At 45.7% G+C, this 14,386-nt stretch overlaps 1 protein-coding gene across 1 annotated transcript; it reads right to left on the bottom strand.

The window, feature by feature from the left end:
- Window positions 1-2,178: 2,178 nt before the first annotated feature.
- LOC138773731 (E3 ubiquitin/ISG15 ligase TRIM25-like) lies at window positions 2,179-4,620 on the bottom strand. Its single transcript, XM_069954148.1, has 2 exons — window positions 4,446-4,620; window positions 2,179-3,626 (listed from the first exon to the last, which is right to left on the bottom strand). The coding sequence occupies exons 1-2, from the start codon at window positions 4,618-4,620 to the stop codon at window positions 2,179-2,181; spliced, it is 1,623 nt and encodes a 540-aa protein (XP_069810249.1).
- Between the last annotated feature and the right edge of the window lie 9,766 nt (window positions 4,621-14,386).

The following is a 14,386-nucleotide window of genomic DNA, read 5'->3' on the forward strand; positions in this document are numbered from 1 at the left end:
GGTGCACAGGCGGTGACTAACGATATACATTACCCATCCACGTTCCAGGGCTGCTCCTGCCGTCCGCTTCTCCCGGGGTCCCGCGAGCGATCTAACTTCACATCGGCCTGTCAGCTGATAGGCCGCTCAGCCAATCACAGGCCGCGGCGGTCCCGGCCTGTGATTGGCTGAGTGGCTTATCAGCTGACAGGCCGATGTGAAGCTAGAGCGCTCGCGGGACCCCGGGAGAAGCTGACGGCAGGAGCAGCCCTGGAACGTGGATGGGTAATGTATGCAGGTTTAGCAAGGGCTCTTGCTAAACGATTATCGGGCTGTGTAATAGGCCCAGTAAACGAGGGACTATCTAGCGGATCGGCGCTCGTTTACAGGTACTATCGGGCCCTGCTCGGCCCATGTAATACAACCCTAACAGCTCCCGACATAAGAACTCTGCCGTACACCCAAATTCATCTATATGCTCCCAACAGTCTACGGCCGTAGAGAGCGCAGATATAGAGCCACGATACTGGCGAGAGGTGGACATCCACCAATTCTTTATATGATATACATCTTATTTATTAACGGAAACAACAATCATTAACCGTTACAATATATACCAGAATATCAAATGGTGGACTGACAACTAACCCAATACAAACACAGTGGTCATAAACATCGGCGACCTGCAAGGGCCCTGCAAAGTCGCCAATAGATAAAACTACTGTATGTATTTCTCTATGGACATCCCAAGAATCATGCTATAGATATTTATATTTTATAGATACGTACGCTTTTAACCTGTTTTTCAATAATTTTTTATTATTTTTTTTTGCTCTATGTGATAATTTTTACATGTATATGGTGTGATATACGCCTTAGTAAATTTTACTGATATATTCACCATTGTCTGCATTTATATACTACCATAATAACGCCATATTGTTTCATAAGATAATATATATTGATTTATGCAATACTAATGATTATGATTTAGCCGTTCTTAGGGGGTTATGCTAGAGAGCCTACTAATAATACATACATTTTGTACCTTTGTATCTGCCTGCTATCCTGTAGTATTATTTGCATTGTCATATTTACATTTCTTTCTTATTACTGTTTATAGTCATTTCTCACTAGATTTCATTTGATTATCGATCATTTATTAAATGTTCTTTAGTTACAATACTGTCTGCTCGTGATTATTGATTTACAATCCAGAGAGATCCTAAAAAAGAGCCCTCAGGGTAAAGGTAAAAGTCGTTTTTAACACTTCCTGATACAGTTCTCATGAAGTTATACAACAATTGGGTCCAGCGCGTATAGCTCTGTGTTAAAGGGGTTATGCAGTGCTACAAAAACATGGCCACTTTATTTCAGAGACAGCATGACTCTTGTCTCCAGTTCAGGTGTGGTTTGCAATTAAGCTCCATTCACTTCAATGGAAATGAGTTACAAAACCTGCACCCATGCTGGAGACAAGAATGGTGCTGTCTCTGAAAGAAAGTGGCCATTTTTGTGTAGCGCTGGATAATCCCTTTAAAGGGGTTATCCAGCGCTACAAAAACATGGCCACTTTCCCCCCTACTGTTGTCTCCAGGTCAGGCGTGGTTTGCAATAAAGCTCCATTTACTTCAATGGAACTGAGTTTCAAAACCCCACCCAAACTGGAGACAACAGTAGGTGGAAAGTGGCCATGTTTTTGTAGCGCTGGATAACCCCTTTAAGCACCATGGACAACACATTGGACACATCAAATAGCTGTGCATCACAGGGAACTTTCCCAGTTTTTGTTCCAAGTTTCTGTGTTGATAAATTTTGATTCCCCTTTCTTTTCTAATATAAAAGAGCGACCTGAGACTTCTGACTTACAAAGAGAGCTGAAGAATGGAAAAAGGGGGAAACGTACAAGAACTAGAAATAATGCCGAGAATGGTTCAACCTGCAGCTGATCCTTACACAATGTATCCCGGGGCTTTCAGCTTTTCATGAAAATTTGATAATAATTTGATAATCTTTTAATTTATAATCCTCACTGAGCCACATGTATAGTGACCTAGAAGGAATGATACATATATACCTAGTACAGCATGAAGGGGCTCGGTGAAGGTGGCGGTGAAGGTGTGTAAGTGTCTGATGGGGTCACACAGCTCATAAAAGGACAGCTGCCCGGCCTCATAATCCAGACAGATCTTGAATCTATCACTGGAGATATTGTAAAGGTAACCGGATCTCTTTCCTGTCATGTATCACTGTATACTGATTATTACCCCTCCCCATACACCAGGACTTGTTATTATCTCCAATGACTGACTGATCTCCCCTCCTGTCTATACTGGGATAACACATCCCCACCCTCCCCTCCCCTGATCTACTGCTCTCCACATCCCAGTAATGTCGCCCTGAGGAGAATCTCCTGCTGCTCATCACCTGATCATAGTCCTGGAATCTCTCTGCTGTTTCTGGACGATTCTGCTTCTCTCGTGTCCAGGTTGCAGTTTTCAGGTCGTCTGATATAAGGAGATTATTATTAGCAGTGTTTACATCCAGTAATATGTCTGCAGGATACTCCCCATAGTTCCTTATACCTGATATTATGTCACATAATGTGCGAAATGTGTCTGAGATCACAGTCACATCCAGATAATCTACACCATGGGGCTGTCTATCATGTCCCCCTGTGTCCTCATCACCTCCCCCCTCCTCAGGATCACACAAGTCACCTGTGTCTGGTTCCTGTAAGACAGTCAGTGGATCCGCCATGTAACACAGCTCCTCAATGTGTTTCATCTTCCTGGACAGCTCGTCCTTCTTTATTTCCAGCTGCTGGATCCGAGCAGACAGTGACAGTGACTCTTCCTTTTCCTGCCTGGAGATCTCGCTCAGGACCCTCTTCTCCAGGTCGTCCAGCCGTCTCCTGATGTCTGTAAACAGGGCAGTGACTCTTTCGGCTTCTCCAGATGCTTTTTCTTGAGCTTTTCTCCTGCGCTCCTCCACACTCTGGACTCTTTCCTCAGTCTCCTCTCTCTTATTAATCAGTTTCTGGAGAATTTTTCTCAGTTTCTTCTTCTTCTTCTCAGAGGCCTCATCCAGCATCTCCACCTGGTGTCCCCGATGTTCTCCATCCAATCTGCAGTACACACAGATACAAGCAGAGTCCTCAGTACAGTAATATTCCAGGATCTTCTTATGGACAGAACATTTCCTCTTCTCCAGGGAAGTGCTGGGCTCAGATAAGACGTGTTCTGGTGACTTGCTGTGAGCTCTCAGGTGTTTATCACACAGAGAAGCCTCACAGTGCAGACAGGATCTCACAGCAGGTACAGCAGAGTCCACACAGTAAGTGCAGCAGATCCCGGTGATCTCCTCTTGTTCTGGCTGAGTAACCAGGAAACGTTCTGCTACATTATGGAGATTTATGTTCCTCATCAGTGCAGGCCGCTCCTGATACTCTTCTCTGCATTCAGGACAGGAATAAACTCCAGCCCCGTCCTGTGTATCCAGCACACGACCAATACAGACCCGGCAGAAGTTGTGGCCACATCTCAGCATTACAGGAGCCTTAAATACAGATAAACAGATGGAGCAGCGCAGCTCGTCTCTCAGAATAGCAGACGCCATGGCTGAGGGAGGAAGGAGGAAACGGGACACTGAATATCCAGAGGAGTTGTGGTCACACCCAATTGCTTAACCCTTGAAGAGTAAAGTGACTTTATTTTTCATCATCAATTTCTGTTAGCTATAGCTTTTTCATCAAACATGTTACATGTCATTTTTTTTTTAAATGTAAAGTCACTGCAGGTTTAACCCCTTACTACACTGAAAGGGTGAAAATCGTCATTTATGGAAAAAAACGAGCCTGTATGCAGAAAATGAATTCAACTTGTGGGTGCTGTGTATTGTACATTAATTCTTCACAGTTTAGCATGGAAACACAGCTAAATGTACCTCGGGCTGTCCACCGAACCTGGCCCTGAGTTAGGGCTGGCGTTGGGGGGTGGCACACTGGGCAATTGTTCAGGGCCCCCATCCCCAAGAGGAGCCCCTGCAGCTGCGGTGTTCATGTGGGTCAGAAGCAGGAGCATACAGCAGCAGCCTGCATTATCCGAGAGTGACCCTTCCTATAGCTTATTGCTCATAGCACAGGCCCACCTCAGTGGCTGCAGAGCGCTCCTGGAGCCGACACAACCCCCCATCCCCCTCCTTCCCTGAGGCCCTATATAGGAAGATCTCCTGTCCTGCTGCTGCCGGTGTAATATTACACTGCTTGGTAGTAGGGAGGAAGAGCAAAGGGGAGGAAGTCAGCAGGCAGCACCATGAAGCTCCTAGTTCTGTCAGCTGCTGTATTATCCAATGCTGCCAGCTAATTTTTTTTTTTTTAAAGGGGAACTATCAGCAGGTTAGATTAACCTAACCTGCTGTTAGCTCCCTAGTCCCCATGGGGCGCTGAGGATGGATATGTCTGTTACCTTCATCCTCGATGCGATTATCGCGCTGTTTGCTGTTAGATGCTCCATCTGGTAAGGTTGTTAGAAGCACTGGGGGCAGGGCTACCACCCCCCAATGCGCCGATCCACCCGAGACCAGCCCGCCTTTTCTAATGATTATCACTGGAGCTCCTAACGGTTTTACCAGGCAGAGCATCTCACAACAGACAACACGGGAACAGCGCTGAGGATGAAGGTAAGAGAAGTATATACCTTCATCCTCAGTGGCCTATGCGGACTAGGGAGCTATGAGCAGGTTACATTAGTCAATTCCTCTAACCTGCTTATAGTTCTTCTTATAATTAAGAGTAATATATATATATATATATATATATATATATATATATATATATATACACATATATAATTAACATAATGTGTGTACTGTTATATAATATATGTAATATGCATAGTGTATGTACTGTTATATAATATGTATGATGTACGTACTGTTATATAATGTATATAGAATGTGCATGTGTCTTCTCTGGATTTTTATACGTGCATAATGTGTGAGATTGTACGTGTGTGTTGTGTTCATGTACAAGTTACCATCATGATCAGTAGTGTATATGATACAATGTAGATCCCACCTGGCTTTAAATAATCAATATACCTCAATATAAAGTGCCTCAATAAACAAGTAGTACTATACATCGCAAAGTATGTTTCCCAATTATCCAGCTAAAGAAGAGCAACCAAGAGAATGTATAGAACCAGGTGGAGAGATATATTAACCCCTTAACAATACAGTGGGTTTCGGCCTTGATAACCAGGACAATTTTTATTTTTGCTTTTTCCTCCTCCCCTTCTAAGAGGGGCGCTTGGCGAGGGGCCCATGGTGAAGTTAATCCGCCCCTGGATACACACACTGACAGATACATATATACTCAGAGATACAGGACATACAAACAGTACTTACAGCTCAGTCTTCTCCCTCTTCCTCTCTTTCGGGCTGATCTCCACATGGTAATATTGAGGACCTGCCGGTCATGTGATCAGGTGCTTCACCCTCCTTTCTCTTTGTGTGCAGGATGCTCACCGCTCCTGCTTCTACCCTTTGTCTTCTGACTACATTTGTCTTCTCACTACATTGAGCAGGCTGAACATTACAGAGCTGGGTCCTTCTCCCTCCCTGGGCGCCGGCACTTGCCTGGGTTATCCGGGTGCTGGCGCCGGCCCTGTATGTCCATTTGTCTTCATCTTGACTATTTTACAAAGTTGCTCTGAACATTTAGGTACAGTTTTTCTCTTGTTAAATTTCCTCTGGTTTTATGGTCCAATTACCTTTTCTGTATCTAAATACAGTTGACCTTTGCTCTGTACTGGCACTTTATTTTTTATGTTACAATAAAAAAAAGTGACTGAACTATAAACTATGATTAAATCCAACGCCTATTGCCTCTGATAGAAGCCACCGTTTGGTTATACATACTCTGTGATATACACTTGTTTTTTTCTGGATCTATATAAAACAACATAGTTGACTATGCTGTTGTATACAGATGAAAGGGGTATACCTAGTATACTAGTAACTCTTGACATCTGTCTGAATGTAAAACCCATGGATATGTCAGTGTAATATACCAGGTGGTTTTCCTGTGCCCATCCTAAATGTGAAAATTGTGAATATACCCTTACTTATGATATTAAAATTAAGATCTCCACATATGAATGGGAGCCAGTTTAGCACTAAAAGTGCAAAAATTAGAAAAAATTTTTGTAACCTACCGAATAGTACAGGGAAGTGAATTGTCAAGACAAAACCAACAAATTTACAGAAAAACTAAGCAAATCGCAGCCGGATACCGTGGAAGTCCGTGTTGCTCTGGGTGTCGGGAAAAGCTGGATACAGTCCTGCAAAACTGGGAGAAGTTTCTCAGGACTGGATCCAGCTTTTCCCGGCACCTTGGGAGGAGCGGAATAGAGTTCAATGGCAGCCGATTGCCGAGCTAACAAAGTGATTGGCTTCATTTTTACTCTAAAATCTTTCATTTGTACAAATAACAGAGGACCCACCATGCTAGGTCCCTACAGATCACCCAATTGTTAATGCAGCCCATTGTCTCCCTATTAGAGGACAAAAAAATACTATGACTAGGGATAGAGATGAGCGAACCTGGAGCATGCTCGAGTCCATACGAACCCGAACTTTCGGCATTTGATTAGCGGTGGCTGCTGAAGTTGGATAAAGCCCTAAGGCTATGTGGAAAACATGGATATAGTCATTGGCTGCATGCATGTTTTCCAGACAACCTTAGAGCTTTATCCAACTTCAGCAGCCCCCGCTAAGTTGGATGCCGATCGTTCTGGTTCGGATGGACTCGAACCCGAACCCGGTTTGCTCATCTCTAATCAAAGACAAAAAAAGAGAGAGCTCGGATATAACCTGACCTTGTTGTCTGATATATGGATATAATGACCAGCTATGTTTTGGATTAACTCTAGTGGGTTCTGTTATATTGACGGTCTGCTTCCAATTACAAGCCGTTAGTTTTATCGTGCGTGGAACAACCACACCGACACCTCGCAGTATCACAGCAGAACTTGTTTATTTAAGAAAGCTAAGCAGAGTATCTCTCTTCAGGGAGGGCGTTCCGACACTGAGGCTTGTGCCATAGTTTCATTGACTCAAGTACAAAAACAAAGTTATTGAGTAAGCTTTAAAGAGTCACTATGCAGAAATCAATAGTCCAGGCGATTTTAAGACACTTTGTAATTGGGTTTATTAGCCAAATCTGCCATTATCTGCATGTAAAAAGCCTTTTCCCAGGTCCCCCCTCCTTCCTCTTTTTCATCCACTCCAAAAAATCTGAAAATTGTGACTTGTTGCAGGAGTCGTCCCCTGTCTGTTCTAGGGAGAGGGGAGGGGGGAGGAGGAAGGAGGGAGTTAGCCGGCAGCAGAAAGCAGATAACAGAGGATTACAGGCACAGAGCTGGGTGACAGCTGTAATCCGAGCTCAGACAGGTCAGTGGTGATGGTCAGAAGAGATAACAGGTGAGGTGTTTGTAGATTAACTCTTTGTTGTCCTGTTTTGGTCTTTTCTTTAGCTCTCTCCATAGGAGAACAATGAAGACAGGGGGGAGAGCTTCAAACTGCTAATAAAAGTCTGAATCACCCCCTTTTCCCAGGTTATAAATAAAAATAAATAAAAATACATGTTTGCTATCACCGAACACGTAATCGCCCGAACTATTAATTAATCACATTCCTGATCTCGCACGGTAAACTGCGTAAGCTTAAAAAAATCCCAAAGTGCAAAGTTGCGCATTTTTGGTCGCATCAAATCCAGAAAAATTGTAATAAAAAGCGATCAAAAAGTCGTATATGCGCAATCAAGGTACCGATAGAAAGTAAACATCATGGCGCAAAAAATTACACCTGACAGCCCCATAGACCAGAGGATAAAAGCGCTATAAGCCTGGGAATGGAGCGATTATAAGGAACATTGTTAACAATGGTTTGAATTTTTACAGGCCATCACATACAATAAAAGTTATAAATGTTATATATTGTTTTAATTGTAACGATTTGAGGGACATATATAACAAGTCAGTTTTACCCCAGGGTGAATGGCGTAACAACACATACCCCCCAAATAAACAAAATACATTTCTTTTTTTTTTTTTCCAATTTCACCACACATTTATTTTTTTTTCTGGTTTTCCAGTGTACTCTATGAAAAAATTCAGCCTGTCATTGCAAAGCACAATTAGTGGCGCAAAAAAGAAGGGCTCATGTGGGTTTCTAGGTGGAAAAATGTAAGTGCTATGGCCTTTTAAGCACAAGGAGGAAAAATCGAAAACACAAAAATAAAAATTGGCCGGGTCCTCTAAGGGGTTAAAGAATAAAGCCTAGCATCAATAGCATCTGCTGCAGAACTTCTTTAGAAGCAAAACTGCCAATCTGATTGCTGAAATACAATAAAGTGTAAGATGAGGGGGACAATATTTATGGTGCCTCCAATATGTGGTGGGGACCCTTGTGATTAATAATGAATCCAGCATTACTACCAGCTGCTGCAGAACATCTTTGGAAGTGGAATTTATGTGGAATTATACAGAAGAAGGACAGCAACAGAGGACAGGATAGAAGGCATCTTTTAGCACAGAGATCGTGTGGTAGATAATCATCACATTAATATCAGAACCCAGCATGGGTAGCAGCTGCTGCAGAAACTCTTTGGAAGCAGAACTGTCAAACACCTGATAAAAGTGCAAAATGGGGCAATATATAAGGGAAACATCTTCCATGTGTAATGGGGTTGGGGGAATTACATCAACCAGAGCCCAGCATGAATAGCAGCTGCTGTATACACAGACACACTCCACTGACACAAAACACACACCACTAACATGCACACACACACACACACACACACACACACACACACACATATATATATATATTTTCCCACACACAGCAGTTATAGCTCTGTGCTCTTCTTTTCCCCTCAAGCCAATCTCTACCCAGTAAATTTGAGGACCTGCGAGTCATGTGAGACAGGTCATGTGACCCACAGGTCTCTCTCTCTTCCTGGTAGTGTCTAAATCCCATACGATACAGGGACCTCGCTGGGCGGGCGCAAACAGCTCTCCAAGCATGGTTATGGTTGGGGGGTCGGATTAACGTTACGTCTCACTGATTTGTCATGTTCTAACCCTCCTCACAATAACAAACTTAAACCTAACCCTCCTGATTAGCACCAACCCCGAGGGTTAGGGTTGTTGTGTGTGCAGGGGATAGTTAAGTAATATGTTGGTAGTAACCCTAGGCTGACCCTAACCCTAAAACTAAATGTGGTGTCCCACTAGGGGTGTTACTGTTGTATACACCCTTCGCAAAAGTCTTTACTTTTTGTATTCTTATTATAGTAAAAGTAGTACTAAAAGTTAGCCACTAGATGTCGCTGTATTATGTATGTATATGTGAAAGCTGCACAGCTGATAGATCGCAAAGGGTTATTGTGTTTATGTGTTACCAGAATCTGTAGACCAGTAGGATTTGTACTTTCTTCTTTCCTATCATCTCCCTCCTTTCTTCTTCTATTGCACTCTTTCACCCAATCGCAGCGCACCATACACGCTGTAGAGGAAGTTAGTCCCATGGGTGGGGGAAGAGCACAGGTCTTTCGTTCTGGACATTGTGGAGAAAGGACGCAAGCTAGACATCTCTCCACGGTGGTCCTATCTGGGTCCTGGTCCTCTGCCAGGTACCCGTACTTCCAAGTCAGTCAGTAACCCGCATGGGAAGGACGCAAGACACCACACTGCTACCCACTTCTTCACTAGTTACACTCCAAAGCACTATGCAGTGTTAAAACCTCTTAAGAGAGGACTAGCCTGAGATAACCTCAACCCACGCCGTGGACAAGGAGAAGTCACAGTGCAGGGCAGTATCCATACAAGAGCCACAGAGCCAGGAACTGATCCGGACAGAGCAAAGTTGCAAGTAGCCTAGGAACTGTCTCGCAGCACGGGTGTCAGCAAGGGAACCCTCAGCACTCCACTCATCCCAGGTAACAAGATCTGGGGCCTGTGTCACCCATTAGGAAGGTTCAGCCAAGTCTAGTGGGCATAAGGTGGTGTGAAGACTAAAGTAAAGGTCAATACACGGCACAGGTGTTCTTCTCATTCTTCTTACAAGTACTCTAACTCATCCTCCAACATCCCGGCAGAGCACACTGCTATATGTGTTGAGGCTCTCACTGCATCCTCCTCTCTGCTACTCTACTTCTTGTATTACTCAGCACCACTCAACCAACCTGACTATATCCTACACTACACTTATCCTACAGATCTGGTCTTTCTCTTATCAAGTGTTTTATTGGAGCTTTGTCAAGTGTATCTCAGAGACTTTTTGTATTACCTGCCGCACCTTTACAAGTAGTAAACCAGCTCAACTTTATTTCACAAGTCTGTGATTATTCACCACCACTGACACAGCACACATCGCAACCTTGGGGCGTCTCCCCTTTCTGTGGGTGGCGGGTCCTACTATCCGGGAGGCTCATCACACCACTCTGGCAATCCGTGACTACATCATCTGTGACATAACCCCAAGGGACCCAGTAGCAGCCCGGCAGGACACCGACCACAGGGGAAAATGGTATAGCAGACGTGATAAAATAAAAGCAGGCGTGCTAGCACACCTGTGTGCCCACCAGGCACTGGCGTCACATGACAACATCTCCAGGTCCGGCTGTATCTCGGCCATCCACCATAGAAGTGGTGTCACACTACAACATCTGGCAGGTGACCGGCGCTCCTCCGATATAACATCACACCGGGGGGGATGCAGCGAGCCGGGGTGCTTGGAAGAGAGTGAGGGGAATGAGGAGAGGATGATGGTGGTATTAGTCTCTTCTGAGTGTGGCGCTGAGCTCCTATGTGAGGGGATGCACTGAGGGCTGCAGAGTGAGAGTGTGCTATACCTGCAGGATGGCTGGATCTTGTCGCGGTCACAGGTGGGCATGAGGGCTACTGCAGGTACAGGGGGACTCTCTGGCGCTTCCCTGAATTTTCTCTCTCTTCTCTGGGCTACTGCAGAAGTTCCTGGAGGGGGGCTGCACCTGTGTGTAAGGTGGTCAATGATGTGGACCTGTAGTTCGTCACCTCCAGCTGTTTCCTTTGGCTGCTCTGTTCTTGTTCCCCTTAGCAGCTTTGCGCTGTGGTGATGGTCTCTCATGAGGTGATGTTGTTCCCTCAGCAGCTAGTCACTTGTCTCTGCTAAACACTGCAACTGTCATCCTTATATAGTCAGGCCTATTTGCATAACCCCACCCCCTTCTAGCAACTTCCAAGCTTACTACTCTACCTAAGCAGTTCCCACTAAGGTCAGTAGGTGTCGCTGTTTAGTGTGGTGTGCAGTGAAAAGCATGTAACCCTTTCTCTGCCTGCTAGTTACACTCGTACAGAGAGATACACATAACAGTTTAATATAAAGCATATTAACTCATAGAATAGACAATAAAACTACAGGTACACCACATAAACATGTGGATTAGGGTCGGGGCTCCGTCAGGGTCTCATTTTGGCTGCTAGGAAGCCCGGAGTGGAGCAGCCAATGAAATCTGCCCAGAGTGGGGCTTGCCTGGAGAGCTGTGTGCGTGCGCCCAGCGAGGTACAAAGTACAAAGGTCCTAAAGGGCTAACCAGGAACATTGCAGGGCTGATCATGGCCCCCTGATGTGGCGGGCCCGATGGTGGTAGTTCCGCTGTACAAGCCTTTTAACATTCCCAGTATTCTTAAAACTCATTTATTCTCCTGACTTGCTATAGAAATTCTGCCTTGGAAATCCCCCCCCCCCCTCACTGTTCATGGTTTAGTCCATCAGCAGGATATTTCTGCTGACAACATAACAGGATAGTAAAGCATTTACTGCAGATTCCCCAAAAAGAGGTGTGTGTGGTGTTACTTACTTTTATTCCTCAGGTGTTGGAGCATGTACACACACACAGGCAATAACACAGAACAGCACTGGTATACAATACAATGTTTATTATACATAGTTACATCAGAGAGGGAACATACAGGTATTATAAGCAGTGACTATAGGGGGGGACTCTGGGACCAGGAACTCTACCCGGGAGACATTCAGGATTCTAGTGAGGCAGAGTGACAACATCTGTGACTGGTGTAATAGCAGAAAATGTGTAAACACAGTATATAAGGTAACACTCCACCTTTAATCTCCATCCATGTATACAGAGTAACAGCTGTTTATATCATTGTTAAGCATTTTGATTTGATGCAGTGAAAATACAGTATTACTGACTGTTACCACCTGGAAACCATCAACAAGAAGCTTGCTGTTCTCACATATTATTCCTATGGTGACTAAATAAAAGATATTATAGCCCCACCGCACCAATGAGCGCTCTGTACTATAACAGAACCTGTCTCTCTGTCATAACAACATGTCAGAAGTTTTGATTGGTGGTGGTCCTGTTGCTAAGACCCCAATTGATTAATTCCCCTGAATATCTGTATACCATACATGCTGCTATGACAGTGATATGGCCATCAGGGAAGTAGTCAGGTCCAGGAACCCCACCCCACCCCAGGCCTCATAGCAGGGGCGTAGCTAGGATTCACGGGGCCCCGTAGCAAAAAATTTTAAGGGGCCCCCCTCCCCTACGTGCAACACAAAACACTGCATATATATATATGATTTACAGTGATACCTTCAGCTTTTTTTTGTGTTGCAGCATGTAAGTAAACATTGGGTCACTTACACACTGCAGTACATAAGGGGTTAAGTAGAAGGACACACGCTCTTACTTTCTCCCCTGGGCCCCCCTCCTGCACGGGCCCCATAGCAACTGCCTTCCCTGCCTCTATGGTAGCTACGCCACTGCCTCATAGTAGTTGTATATATCACTGTGTATTCAAACACTGAAGTGATAACTAGCTGGAATATAGAACCAAAAGCCGCAGCCATTCAGGAAACTCCACTCTTCTCTGCTCATAGTACTAAATCCATATGACTAAAAGGTTCGTCACCAGCAAATCATAATAACAAATAGACAAAGATAATGTGGGCCAGGGCCGTTTCTAGGTAATTTTAACTACAGGGCGAATCTTGCTAAAAGCGCCCCCTTGTGCTCCCACCCATAGTAATATTCCCCCCCCGTCCTCTGCTCCCCCCCATAGTAATATCCCCCCCGTCCTCTGCTTCCCCCCATAGTAATATCCCCCCCCCGTCCTCTGCTCCCCCCATAGTAATATTCCCCTTGTCCTCTGCTCCCCCCCATAGTAAAATCCCCCCCGTCCTCTGCTTCCCCCCATAGTAATATCCCCCCCGTCCTCTGCTTCCCCCCATAGTAATATTCCCCCCCGTCCTCTGCTCCCCCCATAGTAATATTCCCCCGTCCTCTGCTCCCCCCATAGTAATATTCCCCCCCGTCCTCTGCTCCCCCTCCATAGTAATATTCCCCCCGACCTCTGCTCCCCCCATAGTAATATCCCCCCCGTCCTCTGCTTCCCCCCATACTAATATTCCCCCCCCATCCTCTGCTTCCCCCCATACTAATATTCCCCCTCGTCCTCTGCTTCCCCCATAGTAATATCCCCCCGTCCTCTGCTTCCCCTATAGTAATATCCCCCCGTCCTCTGCTTCCCCCCATAGTAATATCCCCCCCCCGTCCTCTGCTCCCCCCCATAGTAATATCCCCCCCCGTCCTCTGCTCCCCCCCATAGTTATACTCCCCCCCGTCCTCTGCTCCCCCCATTGTAAAATCCCCCCGTGCTCTGTTCCCCCCATTGTAAAATTCCCCCCCGTGCTCTGCTCCCCCATTGTAAAATCCCCCCCCCCCCCCCCCTGTGCTCTGCTCCCTCTGTATTGCTTAATACACACAAAAAAAAATTTAAATTATACTCACCTTATTCTGGCATACGGCGGTCCCTCTCTACTCTTTACCTCCAGCCTGCGAGGAGCAGGCGGCCGCTGCCCCCGCACACATCTTCTCTCTCCAGCAGGCGTAATGATATGAGTGCTCGGCAGGGTCGGCGCGGTCCGAAGGAGGCGGAGCTCCGTTCAGGCGAGCGCCAGTCAGTTTTGCCAGGTGATGGGGCGAGCAGGCGGCCGGGCAGCCGGGGGTGCGCGCAGCTCAGAGGAGTCTGGGGGTGCCACCAGCGCTCCCTAGCTGTCGGCGCCCCGTGCAGTCGCCCGGCCCGCCAGCCTCTAGAAACGGCCCTGATGTAGGCTTTAAAGGTTACAATGAATAAAAGACGACTAGAATTGTCTAGGTTCTCACGAGGGTTCATAATGACTGGATATAGAAACATAGGCTATAAGAGATTATAAGGCCCCGTTCACACTACGGAATCGGTGCAGAGTCCCTGTGGAGGAGTTCTGCCTGGAATCTTGGCACAGATTCCATAGTGTGTCAATTCTTTAAGCGGAGAGGCGCGGAGAGCGG

Source organism: Dendropsophus ebraccatus, chromosome 1, assembly GCF_027789765.1.
Source record: "Dendropsophus ebraccatus isolate aDenEbr1 chromosome 1, aDenEbr1.pat, whole genome shotgun sequence".
NCBI lineage: Eukaryota > Metazoa > Chordata > Amphibia > Anura > Hylidae > Dendropsophus > Dendropsophus ebraccatus.

Excerpts from the sequence above, each read along its gene's own strand:
- LOC138773731 (XM_069954148.1), bottom strand. The coding sequence starts at position 4,620 with ATGCTCTGCCTGGTAAAACCGTTAGGAGCTCCAGTGATAATCATTAGA. Across the intron at positions 3,627-4,445 it reads TAATCGCATCGAGGATGAAG|TGTCCCGTTTCCTCCTTCCT; the intron begins GTAACAGACATA and ends CTGGATATTCAG.